At 52.5% G+C, this 18,436-nt stretch overlaps 3 protein-coding genes across 3 annotated transcripts; 1 reads left to right on the top strand and 2 right to left on the bottom strand.

The window, feature by feature from the left end:
- Window positions 1-286: 286 nt before the first annotated feature.
- DDA1 (DET1 and DDB1 associated 1) lies at window positions 287-8,710 on the bottom strand (the record flags this gene model as incomplete). The annotated part of the gene is made up of 6 exons (XM_084250023.1): window positions 287-397; window positions 1,826-1,887; window positions 2,683-2,734; window positions 2,930-3,010; window positions 6,813-6,965; window positions 8,705-8,710. 6 exons carry the CDS (start codon window positions 8,708-8,710, stop codon window positions 287-289), a joined length of 465 nt encoding a protein of 154 aa, XP_084106149.1.
- A 22-nt stretch (window positions 8,711-8,732) lies between these two features.
- MRPL34 (mitochondrial ribosomal protein L34) lies at window positions 8,733-9,236 on the bottom strand (the record flags this gene model as incomplete). Its single annotated transcript, XM_084249326.1, has 2 exons — window positions 8,733-8,946; window positions 9,163-9,236. 2 exons carry the CDS (start codon window positions 9,234-9,236, stop codon window positions 8,733-8,735), a joined length of 288 nt encoding a protein of 95 aa, XP_084105452.1.
- A 3,341-nt stretch (window positions 9,237-12,577) lies between these two features.
- On the top strand, window positions 12,578-17,695 carry ABHD8 (abhydrolase domain containing 8; the record flags this gene model as incomplete). Its single annotated transcript, XM_084248869.1, has 4 exons — window positions 12,578-13,317; window positions 15,722-15,892; window positions 16,016-16,232; window positions 17,194-17,695. The coding sequence occupies 4 exons, from the start codon at window positions 12,578-12,580 to the stop codon at window positions 17,368-17,370; spliced, it is 1,305 nt and encodes a 434-aa protein (XP_084104995.1). The 3' UTR covers window positions 17,371-17,695.
- Window positions 17,696-18,436: the final 741 nt, after the last annotated feature.

Raw genomic sequence — 18,436 nt, 5'->3', positions numbered from 1 at the left:
AGACCCGCTCTGGTGTCTGGAGAAGTGGGGAGAAGAGGGAACGGGATGGAGGGAATAACAATGTTTAAAAAGCATCTACCAATATCACACTACTGTGTCTGACGGCCCCTTTAACCATCACTTGGTACATTTACAGCATAAATAAAAACTCAAGGAAAATAAATACATTTGGCTCCTATGAGGTTGGAAGTGGTGTGGGCAAGGGAGGGTGCGGGCAGGGAGCGCTTACACACACGGTGGGAGGGGAGCACAGAAGACAAGAGGCGCCTGTGGGGGAGTGTGAGTCTTAAGTGTCCTCGTGCATGTCTGGGCTATCGGTCCGAGCCACCTTGCGGGGGGGCGCAGAGCTCTCACCCTCGAGGTCCACTTGTTCCTGGTCTCTCTTCTTGGCGGCATTCTGGGGAACAAGAAAGGGAGAGCTCTGAGTCTCTGATGGCCAGAGTCAGAGAGAGGGGCCTTGGAACCCTGGTTGGGCAGCCCCTCTGCTACCCAGACCTGTCCAGATCCCTGAGGCCACTGGTGTGCAAGGAGTCACCACCCTGGCACAGACCCATACATGTCTGTTTCACAGCAGAGGGCAAAGTGTGCGTTCCCAAGCCGGGAAGCCTACAGGTAGCCACAAAAAAGGAAAAGTGGGTGGTCTGGGAAGATCTTTCCCTGCTGGTAAGAATGAAAGCATGAGGGGCTAGGGAGGGGGACAGGGTAGGCCAGGCAGCTCACACTGTCTGAGCTATCACTTTATCATGGGGCCCCTCCAACCTCACCCAGGGCAGGTAACCATTCGACGGTCAATGTTAGAAGCAAAAAATCTAACCTTGCTGTACAACACAATTGCTCATTAAAAATTTTATGAGGGGCCTCCCCGGTGGTGCAGGGGTTAGTCTCAGTACTATCAAGGTATCACCAGCTACTGCAGTGAGTCTGATCCCCGCCAGGGAGCTAACCCACATGGCACAGCAGACCTCTCCTGTCTCACCCACTGCTCCCCTCAACAGTGTATTTCAGTAGATCTGCCTGTTCTGCACCCCACTCAGTCTCTAGTGAATCATCTCACCCCCGCCCCCCACCTTTGGCCTCCACCCCAGTTCTTGTATGCATACATAAATTAAAAAATAAATCTTTTTTAAATATTTCATTAAAGGAAAAGAAAACACAGTGCATATTAGGAAGGTAGTCTCTGGGAGGGGAAAGGGAAGATGAATTTTACAGTAACTACAGCCACTTCTATTGCCTGGGTTTTTGGTTTTTTTTTTTTTAATGAGATTTTTATTTATTATTTATTTATTTTTAAAAGATTTATTTATTTATACAAGAACCGGGATACAGGCCAGATGTGCAGGAGGGTGAGCAGATTTACCAGAGACAGAGCCGGGAACAGAACAGGCAGACTGACGAAATACACTGCTGAGGGCAGCAGCGGGCGACACAGGAGAGGTCTGCTGCGCCATGTGGGTTTCTCCCTCGCCGGCCAGGATCGAACCCACGCTGCAGAGGCTGCAGACAGCTTCACATTGTGGCGCTCAACTGCCTGCGCCACCAGGGAGGCCCTGCCTGAGTTTTTATCATGTATACATTTTGCCATTAAAACAGATAATCTAGATAATAACATGAAAGCCTACCAGTCCCTAAGGCCATGCTGGCTACATATTCTCTCCTCTGGAATGCTCGTCCCTCTACTGGATCATCTGGCGAACTCCTATTCAGCCCTCAAAGCCCCACTTAAAACACTGTTCTCACAGTCACCTATGTCCTTGCCCCAATGAGAGCCCCTCTTCTTGGTACTGTAACCCCTCTATTCCCAGAAACTGAACCCTTCATGCCTTACCTTTTTGTCCCATTGCTGATGTAGGTAACGCAAAAGGATGTTTGTCTTTTCTGTCACGATGACTGAAGAGGAAAGACAGAAAGTCGCTGAAGAGGAAAGACAGGAAGAGGCTACAGGAGACCCTGCCCCCATCCTGGCCTGCGATGCCTCTTTTAGGATAGGTTTTCACCCCTCCCTGGCATCCTGACCTGGATTAAGCTTTGAGTGGTCTTTCTGGGACTTCCAGTCTGTACCCTAACCCAGAAGAAGGCCTCAGGAAGCCCATGTTTTTGCATTCCTGAGGTCACAGCCACTACTAGGCCACAAGCCAGCACTCCACTAGGTCCTCACTTCCCAAGGAGAGGCAGAATCCTCTATCCTGTGAGGAATTCTTGCCACAGGCGGAACACCCCCGAATAGGTCCAGGCTAACTGGGGGCACAAATCCACACAGCCACAAGACAGGAACCACACAACCCAGCCAGCAGGACACAGGGTGGCGGGATCTTTCTCAAGTTAAAATAAAACACCTCAACCACTGGAAATAACCTCAGAGTCCTTCCGCCCTGTAAGCTCCAGGCCTTTCTGTGAACCCTGGCACCTGGCTGCCTACTCCCAGCAGCTGCCCACCAAAGTCCATGGCACTCATCATGGACCCTGTGATGTGCCAGCAGGGGATGTATGACCTGATGGGAAGTGTGGGGCAGAGGGCTGGTGAGTGGCAGGCGTGGGGCTGGATGTGGAGAGCAAAAGGACACTGGTGGTCAGCTGCCCGCTGCTCCCAGGGACACGGGGTGGGCCAGGGCTCCTTGGGTTACCTCCCACACCGTACCGTGGCCCTCCCCTCAGCAGCCAAGCTGGAGCTGAGAGTCCACTTACTCTGTTCAGACGGGTATTCCCGCGTGGGCAGGTAGACTGAGGGACGTCGGTTCTGCAGGAGGGTCCAGAAGGTGTAGGTTAGGGACACACCTGAACCCCTTTACTTGGCACCCGCCCCACAACACAGAGCAAACCATCACCATGCAACATGGGGCTGGCCCCTGTTCCTTTTTATACCCCAATTGGGAGGTGAGCATCACCACCAGCCCACCCCCATTACTCCCCAACCCGCAGAACACCCACTCACCGAGGCTTTACACACAGAGTCTGCATGAAATCGACTAAAATTGCTTTTGTTGTAGACGGGCAGTCCTTTCAAAAAATCTGCCTAGAAGACAGGGAAGATGGTGAATGAGAAACTGGGCAGCCCACTGGGTCTAGGCTAGGCCTCCAGGTGACTTCAGGATTCATCTTTTCTGTTCTTATTGTTCCAGTTGTGTTGAATGCACCCTACAGCCGGCTACCTGATTTGTACACTCATGACAAGATAACACAGCCAATCTCGGGAAAACACACCTTCTCCGCAGGACCCTCACGACAGCACCATAATCAGGCAACAGGTAAGAAAACTGAGGTCCAGAGAGAATGGGCCTCTTGTTTAGTCAAGAGCAAAAGCAAAGCAGAGATCAGACTTAGGTCTCCCAACAGCAGGACTGTCTTTTGTGCCAGCAGACATATTAATCTCCTGGTTTCATTTCCATTTATTCACTTCGATAGAGACCAGGGATGGAAAAGTCTTCTACCCTAGGCATCCCCCCCAGACCAGAGTAACAACAAACAGGATAGGGGAGCGGAGGGCTGGATGCAGGGGAGAGGGAGGATGCTACTCCAGGGAGGCAGCAACAGAATTCACAGCCCCACCCTTCAAAGAAAGCTCTGGAGGGGAGACCTTGACTGTGGGTAGGAGGCAAGTCTCAGCAATAAGACATGGGAATAAAAGCCCAAGAGAGCTAAGAAACCGAGGCCCAAGGTCCTGGGATGCTCAGGAAGGAAGGATGGCCAAGAACTAGGAGCAGGGAGTGACCTCCCAGGAGAGCAGGTAGGAGAGTGACTCTGTAGTCAGAACTGGGGTGGGACAGCCAAGAGAGGCATGGCCAGTGCAGGGTTCCTGTTTGCCCCGCCCTAGGCAGAAGTTTCCAGAGCTATTGTCACCGAATCATCATCAACACAGGGCTACTAAGTCACATGGCACTTGTCTGAGGTCACTGGGCCCTAAAAGAAAATGAGGAAGTCAATTTGAACCTGCATTCACCCAATCTGAGAGGTCAAGCTCCTTCTATTATAAGACATACCAGTGTCTGTTTCCCCAAGGCTCCAAACCTCTGCAGGTTATACCCTTCCCTTGATGGTCAGTACCCATGTCTAAATCCAGCACTGGACCATATCACTTTCTGGGGCAGGTGTCCCCACTTCTGTAAGCTGTGAAGACTGAGGGTCAGGTCAGCCAGGGAGTCTGGAATGTAAAGTGTCTCCTACTCCTACTCAGGTGACCTTCAAATTCAGGTGACTTCAAAGCCCAGTTCAAAGCCCCTCGAATCTGCCTCCCCCATCCCAGGACCTCTGTCCTAACTCCACTGCAGACTACCCATCCAACAAGGTCTTCTCAGGCCCTTACACTGTGACAGGCCCCAAGCCAGGCACCAGGGCACTGGGGAGTCACAACAGAGCTGCTCTTGGCCCTGGGAGGCCTAGAATGCAGAGAACATGAGTGTGGATCAGAAGCTGCAAAGTGAATGCAAAGAGGTCATGAGGACAGAGTGCCATGAGGGGCTTTGTGAGGCCCAGGACAGTAGGGGGGAAAGGTCTGGCTGGTTTGAGGATCAGATAAGGCACCCAAAAGCAGTGATGCAGGTACTCAGATCTGAAGAGTAAGGAGGGATCTGGTCTCTGCTCAAACCCTACCATGTTCCTGGTTCCGTCAACACCCCCCAACCCCACTCTAGCCACACACTCCTTGACCTGTGCTATGGCACCCTCCAGGAATGCCCCTCAACTTTCTATGCTGGAAACACCCAACAATCTCTTCACACCTGGCACCTTCCCTTTCCCCATACTTTTGGAGCCTCTGCTCACATGTGTAAGAGATCATTTGTTTTACACATCCACCTCCCTGCTAGACTGGCACCTCTCTGAGGGCAGATGGCAGGAGCAGGCTGATTCAACACTGGGCCCTGTGTGACGAGGCAGCAGAGTGGGGAGAAACACACTCAATCTTGACTGGTGACCTCCCATCCCTGCCACCTTACAGTGAACTGGGATTACAAGAGGGACCCCCCTCCCAAGTTAGTTTTAGTCTCAATAACACAGGGAAGGAGCATCTCAAGGAGCCCCCTTGAGGGCAATTGTCAGCATCAATGAAATTTGTGCCAAACAAATGAAACAAGGCTCAGATACAGGAGAAATCCTCATTTCAGTTAGACAAACCCTAGCAACAGCGGGGCCCAAAAGCTGTTGACTCTATCAGGGATGTCACGGGACATCCCTGTGCCAGTCCTGTGCAGGTAGCCCACCACAGACCCAACTACAGTGAGATGAGGAAAAGAAAAGTACTAAGAGAGGGGAGAAGCAAGGGCATCCCAAATCAGGATGGCGTTGTTCACAGGAGGAACAGTATTCCAGAAGGAACAGCAGGTATAATGGTTCTGGGGTAGCAGAGATTTGGAGTGTGATCACATTAAAACAAGGCCCATGTGGCTGGAGCTCACAGAGGGAGAAGCAAAGAGGCTGGATATGAAGTCACAGAGGGGCAGGGACTTAAGAGGTTAAGGGGGTAGTTGGGGTTTCAGCTAAGTTAAAGATGACCATGGAGTGTTTTATATTCTAGAAAGTGGTGTAATCTTATTTGCATCTTTAAAAGCTCGCTCTGGTTCCAAAATTATAAGTGGGGAGAGGAGGAGCAGGTGGAAGGATGGGGATTAAGATAGAGACAAGGAAACCAGTGAGGAGGTTGGGGTAGGTATCTGGGGGAAGGTGTTAGTGCCTGGCCATGGTGGGGAGCCACAGACAGATTGACACTGTTTTGGAAGCAAAGCCAACAGAACCCTTCTATGGACAGGGTGTGCACAATGGGCTGCACTGAGGAATCAAGGAGATAACACCCAGGTGTGGGGACCCACATGTCAGGAACCCATTTTCCCATCTCCTTCCAGATAGGAAGTCTCTTTAGCCAATTCCCCACCACATCCATAGTTGGGAACCTGGGATAAGGAACCAAGGGGCTTTCTGACTTGCTTTAACCAAACTCCATCACCCCTGAGAGCCCTGGGGATGCTAAATAGTGAGGAACGGGGAAGGGCTTCTGCCCTACTCAGAGGCTGGGCCACCATGGCATTCTACAGGTGGTGAGAACTCCAATGAACCAGACTCAAATCCCAGTATGATCTAGCTCACGAAAAGGGTCTTTAACTTCCCAACAACCAGTTGACATTATCCCCATTTCTAGATGAGGAAATGGCTGGAAAAGGATATCAGGGGTCTGAGTCGCCAGCTCATCGGTTGAGTATTTACAGTCCTTCACCATCGCAGATCCCTAAACTGTCATGAGTCTGTAAGGTCTGGACCACTGTTACCTCCATTTAACAGGACAGAACCTGGTCTTCGGTGATGGAGTTGCTTCCTCTTAGGGGCAGCTCAAGACCGCGATGTTGGGGTCAGGGATCTGGGCCACTGGGTCAGTCCGCGATGTCGCACTTCTTTTGGTCACAAAGCCCCGCAAGTGTGGATGTCAAGCCCCCTTCCCCGTCCCCACACCCATACCGGTCGCCCAAACCCTCTCAAACCCTCCTGAACTGGACAGATGCAGGTCCGGGATGCTCAGGAAGAGACTTGAAACTGGGGGTTTCAGGGGACCCCAACCCCACCACCCCAGGCGATTTCCGGGAGAGTAGAGACCCGGAAATGAATGACTAGTCAGGGCCTGGAAGCCAGGAAGGGGTTAGGGGTCGGAAATGGAGGAGGGGCGGAGTAAGCAGGAAGCTCACAGCAGGGTCCCCCGGGTCGAAGGTCACAGGTCACAGCGAGGGGCGGGGCCGAAGCTGAGGGGGCCGGGCAGAGAGGTGAGGGGCCTCGGGGATTACTGAAGGTGGGTGGGCCCGCGGCGCCATTTTGTGGAGCGGAAAGGGAGCACGGGCCTCGCGGCCGCTCTCACCATCTTCTGTTTCCTCCGTCGCCGCCTCAGCCGCCTCCTCAGCCGCCGCCGCCGCCACCACAGCCGCCTTCTTAGCCGCCGCCGCCGCACAGTAACTTCCAGCCACGACACAGCCTACACTGATGATGCCGTCGCCCTGCCATCATTGGCCCACTCTCTAGCCCCGCCCCCAAGATGCGTTTCCTCTGCGCGCTCCCACTGGCCAGATCAGGCTAAAATACATGCCCATTGGTCCCCACGCCGCCTCCCCTCGTGGTCAAGTTCGGTTGAGAGCGCAAACCCCGCCCGGGAGTTGGAAGCGATGGGCTGCGAAATCCGGAAGTAGGCGGAGGCCGCGCCCCTGAAGCCTCTTGGGAGTTGTAGTTCACAACTTCGGGAATTAGGCTGGTTTCTTTCTAGATGCTGCTACCTTTTTCATACTATGTCTCATGGGAGTCTCACGGCAACCAAGAAGACCGGTACCCACCATAACACCACCAGCCTCCTCCCCGGGATTTCAACCTTAGGTTTGGTGGTATCTAAACCATTGTCGCACAAGCTGCTTGAAAATCTTTGTAAGAACAACTCAAATTCTCTTATTCAAATCCTTCCTACGGGGGCCTCCCTGGTGGCGCAGGGGTTAAAGACACATTGCCAACCACAGCAGCACAAGTTCGATCCCCAGCCGGCCAGGGAGCAACCCACATGGCGCAGCAGACAGGTCTTGCTAGCTGCTCCCCTCAGCAGTGTATTTCAGTACATCTGCCTGTTCTGCTCCCCACTCTATCTGGTGAATCCTCTTACCCCTTGCACTTCTGGTCTACACCCCAGTTCTTATATGCATAAATAAATAAGTCTTTTTTTAAAAAAAATCCCTCCTGTGGCTCCCCACTGCCCCAAGTTTCCAGTCTCAACTCCTAGACCCCAAATTCTGGGCTTCTGCGGCTTCCCTCACTCAACTTTTATGGGGACTCCCGTCCAATCCCTCCTCTCTTTGGGCCCTCCCAGACTCTGCCACCGCCTTTAAGAAGCATTCCCTGACTGCATTCTTTCCAAGGGCAAGTCAGTTGCCTCCTCTGGATTCCCACAGCCCTCACAGCCCATCTGCCATCCAGACTTCACTAAGTTGATAATGCCTAGGCACAAATTCAGTCTCCGCTCTCAACACACCACATCAGCAGGCCTTCCAGGGCAAGGGCCAGGCACCCAGTGTTCAGAAAGCATTCAATGCATTAATAGGTAGAAAGCTACTAAGTATTATTACTCCAGAGACAACAAAGCATTGGAGAAATAAGCATCACATTTCATAGTAGCCTGAGTCTCAGATAGCTAAGGCCTTACTCTAGTTCACACAGTCCATCCCCAAAGGGAAAGTGAAAATTCAAGCCCTCCCTCATCTCTTCAAGCTTTCCCAGGCCTATGGAAGTTATGACATATATGACAAGTGGAAATAAGGACATTTATTAGATATTTAAAGGTATTAGAAAATTTATGGGGGGGCGGTGAAAAGTTTTGTGGTTCTATTTCTAAAAGTCTTTATCTTGGATGATACATTCTAAATAACACCGTATCTGAGATTTGCTTCAAAATAACACAGGTGGCAGGAGTTGAGGGTAACTGGAGATCAGAACTGTGCACTGATACACAGGAATTCATTGTGCTAGTCTGTGGATTGTTGCGTATGCACGAGTTTCTTCCTAAAAAGGGAACTAGCAAAATCTATCTTTGCACTCCCCCTTCCAGTCCAACTCCAGATTTCTCCCCCTAGGCTAGCCCCCAAATTTGAGTAACACTTTTGTCTGAGTAGTCCTGCTCCACTGGGCTTCCCTCCTCTATCCCTCCCCAACACACACAAAACAGCAGCAGTTAAGTCTGAAGCGAGGGAAATGTTCTAACGGGCATCCCGACGGCGGCCTGGCGTTCCTCAATGGCTCAGCGACTTTCGGCCCTTCAGCATGCGGCGAAGGATCACCTGAACACCTGCCGGCGTGCTCAAACGCCGGATCCAGCCATGCTTGTGTTTGCGTTTGATGTTGCTCGGCTGATACTCGTTCCCGCGCGCTTTGCCCCGGTTCTGCTGTACGACGGGGAGATCCCGGGGATCAGGGAGTCCCAACCGGCCCCAGGGTTGCAGCCACCTGCGGGGGAAGAGAGAAGTCAGAGAAAAGTCGGAGGTGGCGCTGTGTGGCGCCCAACCTCTCGGAGTCTTAGCTTCCCGATCCTTGTCGCGACAAACCCTGAATCCAAAAGGCGCTCCACAAGTGCACAAGTAGTCACGAGGTGGGGAAACAGCTGGCGCGAGCCCTGACGCAGCCCTTATTCCCAAATTTGAAGAAGTCCCCCTGTGGACTCACCTGCCACCCAGAAGCGCTGCCGACCTACTGACGGGTCTCAACAGACAACCCAAGGAGCCGGTCAAAGGTGCCATGTCCAGCCGTGGGTCACGCCGTCCCCGCGCCAGCTCTAACGCAGCCCATAGTTTCCGCAGTGGCGGAATGCAGACTTCTGGGAAATGTAGTATCCCTTGGAGCGCCGTGCTCATTGGCGCGGAGGCCTCCGGAAATTGTAGTTCTACATTTGCGCACCATAGGTGTGAGAGTTCGTGCCTATAAGGCGTGTAGTTCTTCGCGTTAACCAGCAAGTGGCAGGCGAGAGCTGGCTCTTCAGAATGCGCATGCGTACAATACATTAGATCCCGGGGTCGGCTGGGTATTGTGGTCCCTCCTATCGCCCAGCGGAGGGTGCCGTGGGGCGGCTGTGGTGCACCTGGAGGCAACCGCAGGAAACGTCTGGTTGATCCTCCCACTCCCCTAGCGGGAGTCGGGCAGATGGCACACAGCTGGCTGGCAGCTTTTCCTAGGTCCCAGCCAAGTCCCCGCCCCTTGGCGGGGATCCCCGGAGTTCCGAGTTCGAATTAACTGGACGTCCTTGGGGTGGTCCCTGCTCTCTCCCGGATTTAGTTTCTGAATTTGTAAAACTCGTGGGTTGCAAACTTGGCGCTTAGCTTGCCACCACTCGAGTTCTGGAAGAATTTTTCTAATACTCAAATCTAAGCACCATCCCTCTAACACACCATCTATGACTCCCATTGCCTCAGGGAAAATACCCAGCTCTCCAGCAAGCATGCGAACACACACACACACACACACACACACACACACACACACTCCTCTTCTAGGTGTTTCCCTACTGATCTTTTTAAAATCCTCTTAAAATACCGTCCTCTCCCCCAAACTTGTCCCACCCTCTGGTTCAACATAGTCCTGTCCTAGTAGCTGTCTCTCTCCCTAGACTCCTCAAGCCCAGGGGACCCTAAAGGACCAGGCCAGGGGCTAAGTCTCAGCAGACAACCCAGCATCTTCCAGCAGGAAAGGCCCAGAGAGGGGGGAAGGGTGTTTGCTGCATATATAAACTGTAATCTCACAGGACCGCCCTGAGCAGGCAAGAGTGGGTGGCTGGATCTAATCCAGCTATAGCAGCAAATTCCAAGGGATAGAAGTGGGCAAATACTTGTTTAACCCCCAGTGCTTAAAGCCCATTCCACCTGCACTGTCATCTAGCAAATCACTACAATACTACACCAATACAAAAAAAAAAAAAAAGCCAATAATGTATCAGCATTTATGGTGCTGTTTTACCTGCATGGCAAATTCATGAGGGATTTATTTCATAGAGAAATAAATAGAGTCTTGGGAAAGTGACTTGTCCAAGGTCACAGATCAGCAGAGGGTAGATACTGGCTTTGAATGTTGGTTCCCTGAGGCTGGGACCAGAGTCACCAGCTACACTGCCCCATCTGTGCAAAAACTACAATTCCCTAATTACTCATAGCTCCAAGACTTCTATTTAAAGGTTTAACAAACCTTTTCCTGTTTCCAGGACTGGGAATCACGCAGCACACAGCCCTGCTTTACCTCTGCCGCCTGCCCTCCCCCAAGTGTTTGCCTTGTAACCTTATTCCCTTTATGCACCTCAGTTCTCCGCTTTAATTTGGAAAGCTCTGGGAGTCTCTAGAACCGAAATGTCAGCATAGAGAGCGGGCAAATGGGGACTCCATTTGGAGGGGACAGAGAAGTTCGGAGGCGCGGGCTAGCTGAGGAAATCCTATTCGCAGTGAGGAAGCTTCAGGTGCCGCATCTCCCCACCCCCACGACCCCACGTCCCAACCCCCAGCTAGAGCACAGCAAAACCCAGGTAGCGACCCCATCTTGGCCCAGAGCCACGCCAGATGCCCCAGCCACCTCCAACAGCCCTTAAAGTGGGCGGGGCCGTTGCTTCCAGAGCCCGCCCCCATCCCAGAGTTGCTACCTCTGATAGGCAGTTTAACTAGGCCAGGTGTGTCCCCATCTGCGATTGGGTGAGACGCCCGTCAGTCGGTAAGTCTCCCCGCCACCCCCCGGGCACAGCCTTAAAGGGCCGAAGAGCTCTGCGGCCACAGGATGCCCCCGCGCTGACCACCCAGGGTTCGCGCTGCCCGCGTGGACGTTCCCGGCCCGATCCCGCGCCACCATGTAAACGGCACCCGCAGGCGGACGCTGGCTACTCCGCCCCGGACCCCTCCGCCCTTCCCCGGGCCTCGGGGTCCTAGATGAGGTGAGCGGAGAGCGGGCGCTGAGAGGATAGCGAGGCCCCCAGGTCTTCCTCTTCCAGGGGGGGCGTCCACAAAGCCTGCATTCGGGCTCATATGAAACCGCGAAGCCCCAGTGGACTCGACCTGGTCACGGGGCCGACGGGTACCAAGGAGGTGGGGGCCTGGCTCCGGGGGGCGAGGCTGACGTGGCGCATCTGCGCCCCCTCCGCAATTTGGGGTTGGGACCTTGCCGGAGGGGGTGGGGGGCGCGGCCTGCTCCCTCTGCATCAGCAAATACAAGGCTACTACAAGCCCGGCCTTTGGCGTGCGTTATCTCCGCGGCGCCCAGGATGGGGAGGGGGAAAGGTCCCATCTTCAAGCCCTGGACAATGGGGGTGCGATGCGCTGGTATCCCCCTTGAGTTATGTAACTGCCTGCCGTTGCCATGGACACGAAGGGGGATGGCCCAGGGAGCAGGATGGAGGCCTGGAGGTCCCCAGCCAGGGCTTTACCTTCTCCATCCTCATCTCCACCATTGGGAATTGTTTGACATCCCCCTCACAACCTCCCTCCCCCAACTGGCAACCCAGGGTACTGACCAGGGGAGACAGAGAACAGTTTCCTGCCAGTATCTGGGCCTTAGCTTGAGCCCATGGTGGTTGTGGAGAATAAGGCAAGGCCTTCTGGAGGCCTTCTTAGAGCTTGGAGCTCAGTCCCAAATTCCCTCTCCCAGGCTTCAGAGGCTTGGGGTATGGGCTTACTGGGTTCTATATCTTTTTAGATGCCTTCAGGGGCCCTCAGGACAATCTAGTGAGTTAATGAAAGAGTGCATAACTAACTGGGCATAGGAAGGCATGCTGATATAAAGCCCAGCTGGTGGATCCTCAGAGCTGGACCACCTTTGCCATAAAATCCCCTTCCAGGAAGTCTCCCCTGTCTCCACCACTTTCCCTATGGATACATCTTGGGGTCAGCCAAATCCAGGTCCTTCCCTCTGGAATAGACTAGGATCACACAAGAGGATAGCTGACCACCACAGCAAGCACTAACCAAAACATTTGGTGCTTGGTTGATTCTGGCCTCCCTAAACTAGAGCCTTGAAGGGTGACTCACCTGATCCAGGAGTGGGGCAGTGGATGCTAATGGAGGTAGATGGCTTCCCATTAAACTGACCACAGCCTCTATTCACAGGACACACCATGCTGACTGGGGTGACTGATGGGATCTTTTGCTGTTTGCTGGGTGCACCATCCAACACAGTGGGGCCCCTGGAGAACGTCGAGTCCCGCGATGGCTACACTTTTGTGGAAGTCAAGCCTGGCAGAGTGTTACGAGTAAAGCATGCGGGACCCTCCCCAGCACCCACTCTCCCTCCACCACTGCCTGAGGCTGCGCAGGGGGACCTATCCGGCTTGGTCCACTGCCAGCGCCGGATCACCGTGTACCGAAATGGGCGGTTACTGGTAGAGAACCTGGGCCGGGCCCCAAGGGCTGACCTCCTGCATGGGCAGAACGGCTCTGGGGAGCCGCCGGCCGCTCTAGAGGTAGAGCTGGCTGACCCAGCAGGCAGCGATGGGCGCTCAGGCCCCGGTGGCACCAGCAGTGGGAGCAATGGTCGGCGGCGGAGAGGTCGGCGCCCCAGGCGGATCATCCACATTGACTGTGAAAAGCGCATCACCAGCTGCAAGGGTGCCCAGGCTGACGTCGTGCTCTTTTTCATTCATGGCGTTGGAGGCTCCCTGGCCATCTGGAAGGAGCAGCTGGACTTCTTTGTGCGTCTGGGATACGAGGTGGTGGCACCCGACCTGGCTGGCCACGGGGCCAGTTCAGCGCCTCAGGTGGCCGCAGCCTACACCTTCTATGCACTGGCCGAGGACATGCGCGCCATCTTCAAGCGCTATGCCAAGAAGCGAAACGTGCTGATTGGGCATTCCTATGGGTGAGCCCTCGCAGGGTGGGGGAGTAGGGGGTGGCGGTGAGGGGTGGAGTTGGGAGTGAGGGTGGAGGCGAGGGTGGGGGTGAACGGGGCCTGGCAGGGACTAGACACTAAGTCATAATAGGCTGATATGCTCCTTAAAAGATTCCATTAACAAAGTGAATGAACAAGTAAAACAAAAGCAAAAACCCTTAGATTCTGACAACAGCATGGTGGTTACCAGAGGGGAAGGAGGATGGTGGGGTTGGACCCAATAAAGGGGGTCCAATTGGATGGTGGGGATGGAAACTACACCTTGCTCTTGGTTGTGGTGCACAGGTGAGATGGAGGTTTGAAACTATACCAGAAACACTATAGTATTGTAAACTAGTGTTACCTCAATTTTAAAAAGAACCCCATTAACATCTGTAACAAAACAGGGATTCCTCCACCACTACTGTTGTTTCACATTAATTTTTTTAAGTGTATTCACAGGAGATTTAATTCCTTTTTTTTTAATTCTTTTTTTAAAGGTTTATTTATTTATACAAGAACTGGGGTACAGCCAGAGGCGCGGGAGGGTGAGAGAATTCACCAGAGACAGAGCGGGGAGCAGAACAGGCAGACGGACCGAAGACACTGCTGAGGGGAGCAGCGGGTGAGGCAGGAAAGGTCTGCCGCGCCATGTGGGTTTCTCCCCGGCCGGCTAGGAATCGAACCCTCACTGCAGAGGCTGCAGACAGCTTCACAGCAAGTGCTCAACCTGCTGCGCCACCAGGGAGGCCCTGTTTCACATTAATTTTAAAGCAGCATTTCTCAATCCCTAATTATTGTCATTTGAGTCAGGTGATTCTTTTCTGTGAGTGTGTACTGCAGGACATTTAACGTGTCCCTGGCCTCTACCTACTAGATGATCATGACAATGAGAATGTCTTCAGACTTGCCAAAGGTGCCTCATAGGAAGATCAGCCCTGGCTGAGAAACACTGTCTTGAACTTAAGTTCAAAAATTAGTTGCTCTGGAGAGCCAAGGACTCCAGGGAAGGACTAAGTGAATCTAAGTTTTGTTTATGAGGGCATAGATTGCTATAATTCACTCTCCCTGGAAGGGGGTGATAATACCACTAGCATTTACTAAAGCCATGGAAGGCTTTGGGACTGGGTGCCTAGTTATCACCAAGGGGTACAATTCCCACTTTTACCCAGGAGGAAAGACATAAGCCAATCATCTCACCAGAGTGAGAATCACTGTTTTCACAGTTGTAATCCATGCAATTAGACAACCAAAGGGAATGTTACATGCTCCGGGAATATGTTTATAGTACAACATTCCAAAATGTGCATGCTTATGATAAGTGATTATTCCAATGAAAGGAGTACCCATCTGTGGCAGTTCCTGTGAGCTCACAACAATCCTCTGAAGTCAGCACAATTACTATTTCATGAACATGAAGAAGGAAGCTCAGAGAGGTTAAGTAACTTGCCTGAGGGCACAGAGTCATTAGCACAGTCAGATCTATCTCACCCCTACCTGTATCCTGTCATCCCCCTTTACAGCAGGGGTTGGCAAACTTTTTCTTAAAACATCTGATTGTATACAAGAGCTGGGGTACAGGCCAGAGATGGGGGGAGGGATGAGAGAAGTCACCAGAGACAGAGTGGGGAACAGAACAGGCTGACTGAAATACACTGCTGAGGAAGCAGCAGGTGAGACAGGAGAGATCTGCCTTGCCAGTATGCATAAATAAATAAATCTTTAAAAACAAAAACATCCGATTGTAAATATCTCTAGGTTTGCCAGCCAATAGGTCTGTGTTGGAACTTTCATAGCAGGAAAGCAGTCATAATTGTAAACAAATGGGTGTGGGTATGTTCCAATAAAACTATTTACAAAACATTTTACTAATTTACAAAACTGTAAACTTAATTTACTAAAAGCAGGGGCTGGTCACAGGCCACAGGTCTGCTAAAGGGACACTGCTTTGGAGGAAATGAGGAACTAGATTATGGGGGCTGCCGAAAGGCCCAGAGGCCAGTGAGAAAGAAGATTAAAGGGAAGGTATGGCAGGAAATAGTCACTTTCTCTGGCAAGCTGAAGGGTTTGTTTAATCTGATTGCTTTCTAACACTTGGAAATATTAATTCTTACCCCTTTGAGGGGTTGTGATGACTTAGGGTATCTGATGAAAGTTCTAGATTTTGATCCTGTCTCCAAAAAATAATCTTCCCTTGACATACAACCAATCTCACAATTTGGTGGCATGTGAGAACCCTCCACCCCACCCCATTGGGTACCATTTGACCTCAGGGGAAGAATCTTGGCTTTCAAGGACCTGCCTCTGGGGTGAGGGGAGAGCATTAACCCCCTCAGCGGCAGGATCCTGCTGATCACCACCCTCCAACCCTCCCTACCACCCCACCACTGGGCAGTGTCTCCTTCTGCACGTTCCTGGCACATGAATACCCGGACCTGGTGCACAAAGTGATCATGATCAATGGCGGGGGTCCCACTGCACTGGAGCCCAGCTTCTGCTCCATCTTCAACATGCCTACATGCATCCTGCACTGCCTGTCGCCCTGCTTGGCTTGGAGCTTCCTAAAGTGAGTGACCTGGAAGACCCAGATATCTCCTAGGATTGTGGGTGGGGGGAGGCAGCATGGTATGGGCAGCAGCCTTGTGGTCCTGCTTGCACAAGGGCCTCAGTGGTGCCTCCTCTTCATTAGGGCTGGCTTTGCCCGCCAAGGGGCCAAAGAGAAGCAGTTACTGAAAGAAGGCAACGCATTCAATGTATCCTCCTTCGTGCTGCGGGCCATGATGAGTGGTCAGTACTGGCCTGAGGGTGACGAGGTCTACCATGCTGAGCTCACCGTGCCTGTCCTGCTTGTCCACGGCATGCATGACAAATTTGTGCCAGTGGAGGAAGACCAGCGCATGGCTGAGGTAAGGGTGTGGCACCGCAGCCACTGAAACCCTGAATCACCCTCGCTTAGCAGTGGAACTGTGCCTTAGGCTCTAGCCCCAGTGAATTGGAAGCTCAGATCAAGAGTCAAAGGTGGAATTGAGAAAATGGGTCTGCCCTGGACAGGTGTTAAGGTTATACACTGTCCCCTCTACACATAAAAAGGTGCTCTTTACAGTTGGGATTTGTGTCAGTGACCACTGACAAGCTACATAATGCTGGGATGGGGAAGACAAGGGACTCTTTAGGTCATAGACTCTCTTGATAGGTTCCTTCATATTTGGAAAAGTTTTGGACAAATGGTTCTTTAACAAGTATCATCCTGCTCCTCAGGGAGCACTTGGAAATGTCTGTAGACTATTTTGGTTGTCATGACTATAAAGGCGGGGGTGCTACCCGATAGGTGGAGACCAGGGATGCTACTCAGCTCCCTATAATGAACAGAATGGCCCCACCCCAGGGAAGATCCAAGCCCAAATGTCAGTACTCCCGAGGGTGAGAAACCTTAGCCTAACATGAGGGATGCTCTGTCTCAGTGATTTACATCCATGGGCGAATTTTTTCCTAGGGACATTTGGCACTGTTTGGAGTCACTTTAGGTTGTCACACTGTGGCAGCCAGTGTGTCATTGCTACTGGCATCTCACGCGTGGAGACAGATGCTGCTCAACACTACAATACTGAGGATGATCCCTACCCCAAAAATGATTCCCATCCCAAATGTCAGTAGTGCCAGTGTTGAGAAATATTAGCCTGGATATATTGTAGGCAGATGAATGCAGATGAATTTTCAGTTGAGCTCCAACAGAACAACAAGGTCATCTTCCAACTCTCCCATGGGTGGAAATGGAGGGATGAAGGGTAGACAGCAGGAGGGACTTCCTACTGCAGCTCATGCAGGGGCAGCCTAGCCCCAAGGCACCCTGAGCCTGTATTCCCACAGATCCTGCTCCTGGCATTCCTGAAGCTCATCGATGAAGGCAGCCACATGGTGATGCTGGAGTGCCCAGAGACAGTTAACACACTGCTCCATGAGTTCCTGCTGTGGGAGCCGGAGCCCTTGCCCAAGGCCCTGCCCGAGTCCCCGCCTGCACCACTGGAGGAGAAGGAGAAGAAGTAGGTGCTGGGTGGGCCAAGGCATCACTTGGTGAGCTGGAGGAGCTGCAGGAGTAGGCCCAAAGCAGGCGCTGGGTCTGCAGAGTTGACCACCTGGATCAGCAGTTCACTCAGGTGGGCGGGGCGTTCGCTCAGGTGGGCGGGGTTAGGTCTGGGAGACGCCCCCAGGCCGACTGCATTGTTCCTGGGAAACCAGAGGACAAGCTGCTCTCCGCTTGCGTCCTGCTGGACCATCAGTGTTTTGGGACCGCAGTCGGGTCCCCCGTGGAGGATGACCTTGTACAGAAGCTCCCTCTCCCCCCGACCCCCAATGCCACGACCAAGGAAGGACCCCCAACCCGCTCTGTCTTCCGTGTCAGCCATGCTTGATCTTGTAACTCACGAGCCCCACAAGGACACTTAAGTGTCTCACCCCATTTCCCAGAGCACCCCCACACCCCGTCCCTCAGCGCTGGGAGCTATTGTTGCCCAAGGGGGTAGGGATGGGGGCACTGGCACCATTGAACCTGCACATCTCAAATTGTAACTCAATAAAAAATAACAATCTGAATCTCCAGACTTGTGCTGGATGACCACAGGGTAGGGTGGCCCTGACCCTCAGTTTCCCCATATGCAGACAGGGCTTGTTTCCAGAATAGCCGCTTTCACAATTAATGCAGGGACCACTTGGGTAGTATTCCCAAAGCAGAAGGCAGAGAGTGGGACTTAGGGTGTGGGTGAGCTCCCTCTCCCTGGATCAAGCAAGAGGTCTAACAAGTTGAGGGTGAGGATAAGCAGACTGCATGGGATGAGAGCAACCTCGAATGAGTGCCAGCTATAAGCAAGGCCCTGTGCTGGCTGCCTAATGCCATGGGTTCATTGAATCCCCTTCACCCTACACCAGCCAGGGAGTAAGTACTTCTTACTAGCTCCACTTATCTTTCAACATGGTTTAGGGTGACTTTTGTCATCAAGCTTTTATTCTGAAGGTACTGAATCTGGCTTTTCCTTTTATGTCTGGTGGGCTTCCCTGCCCCAAGGTCATGTTCTAAAGTAACATTTTCTTCTAATGTATATATAGTTAGGGTTAC

The sequence above is a fragment of the Talpa europaea genome (assembly GCF_964194135.1).
Source record: "Talpa europaea genome assembly, chromosome: 12".
NCBI lineage: Eukaryota > Metazoa > Chordata > Mammalia > Eulipotyphla > Talpidae > Talpa > Talpa europaea.
Note: the sequence above shows the minus strand (reverse complement) of the source record. Positions and strands in the feature narration are given on the sequence as shown.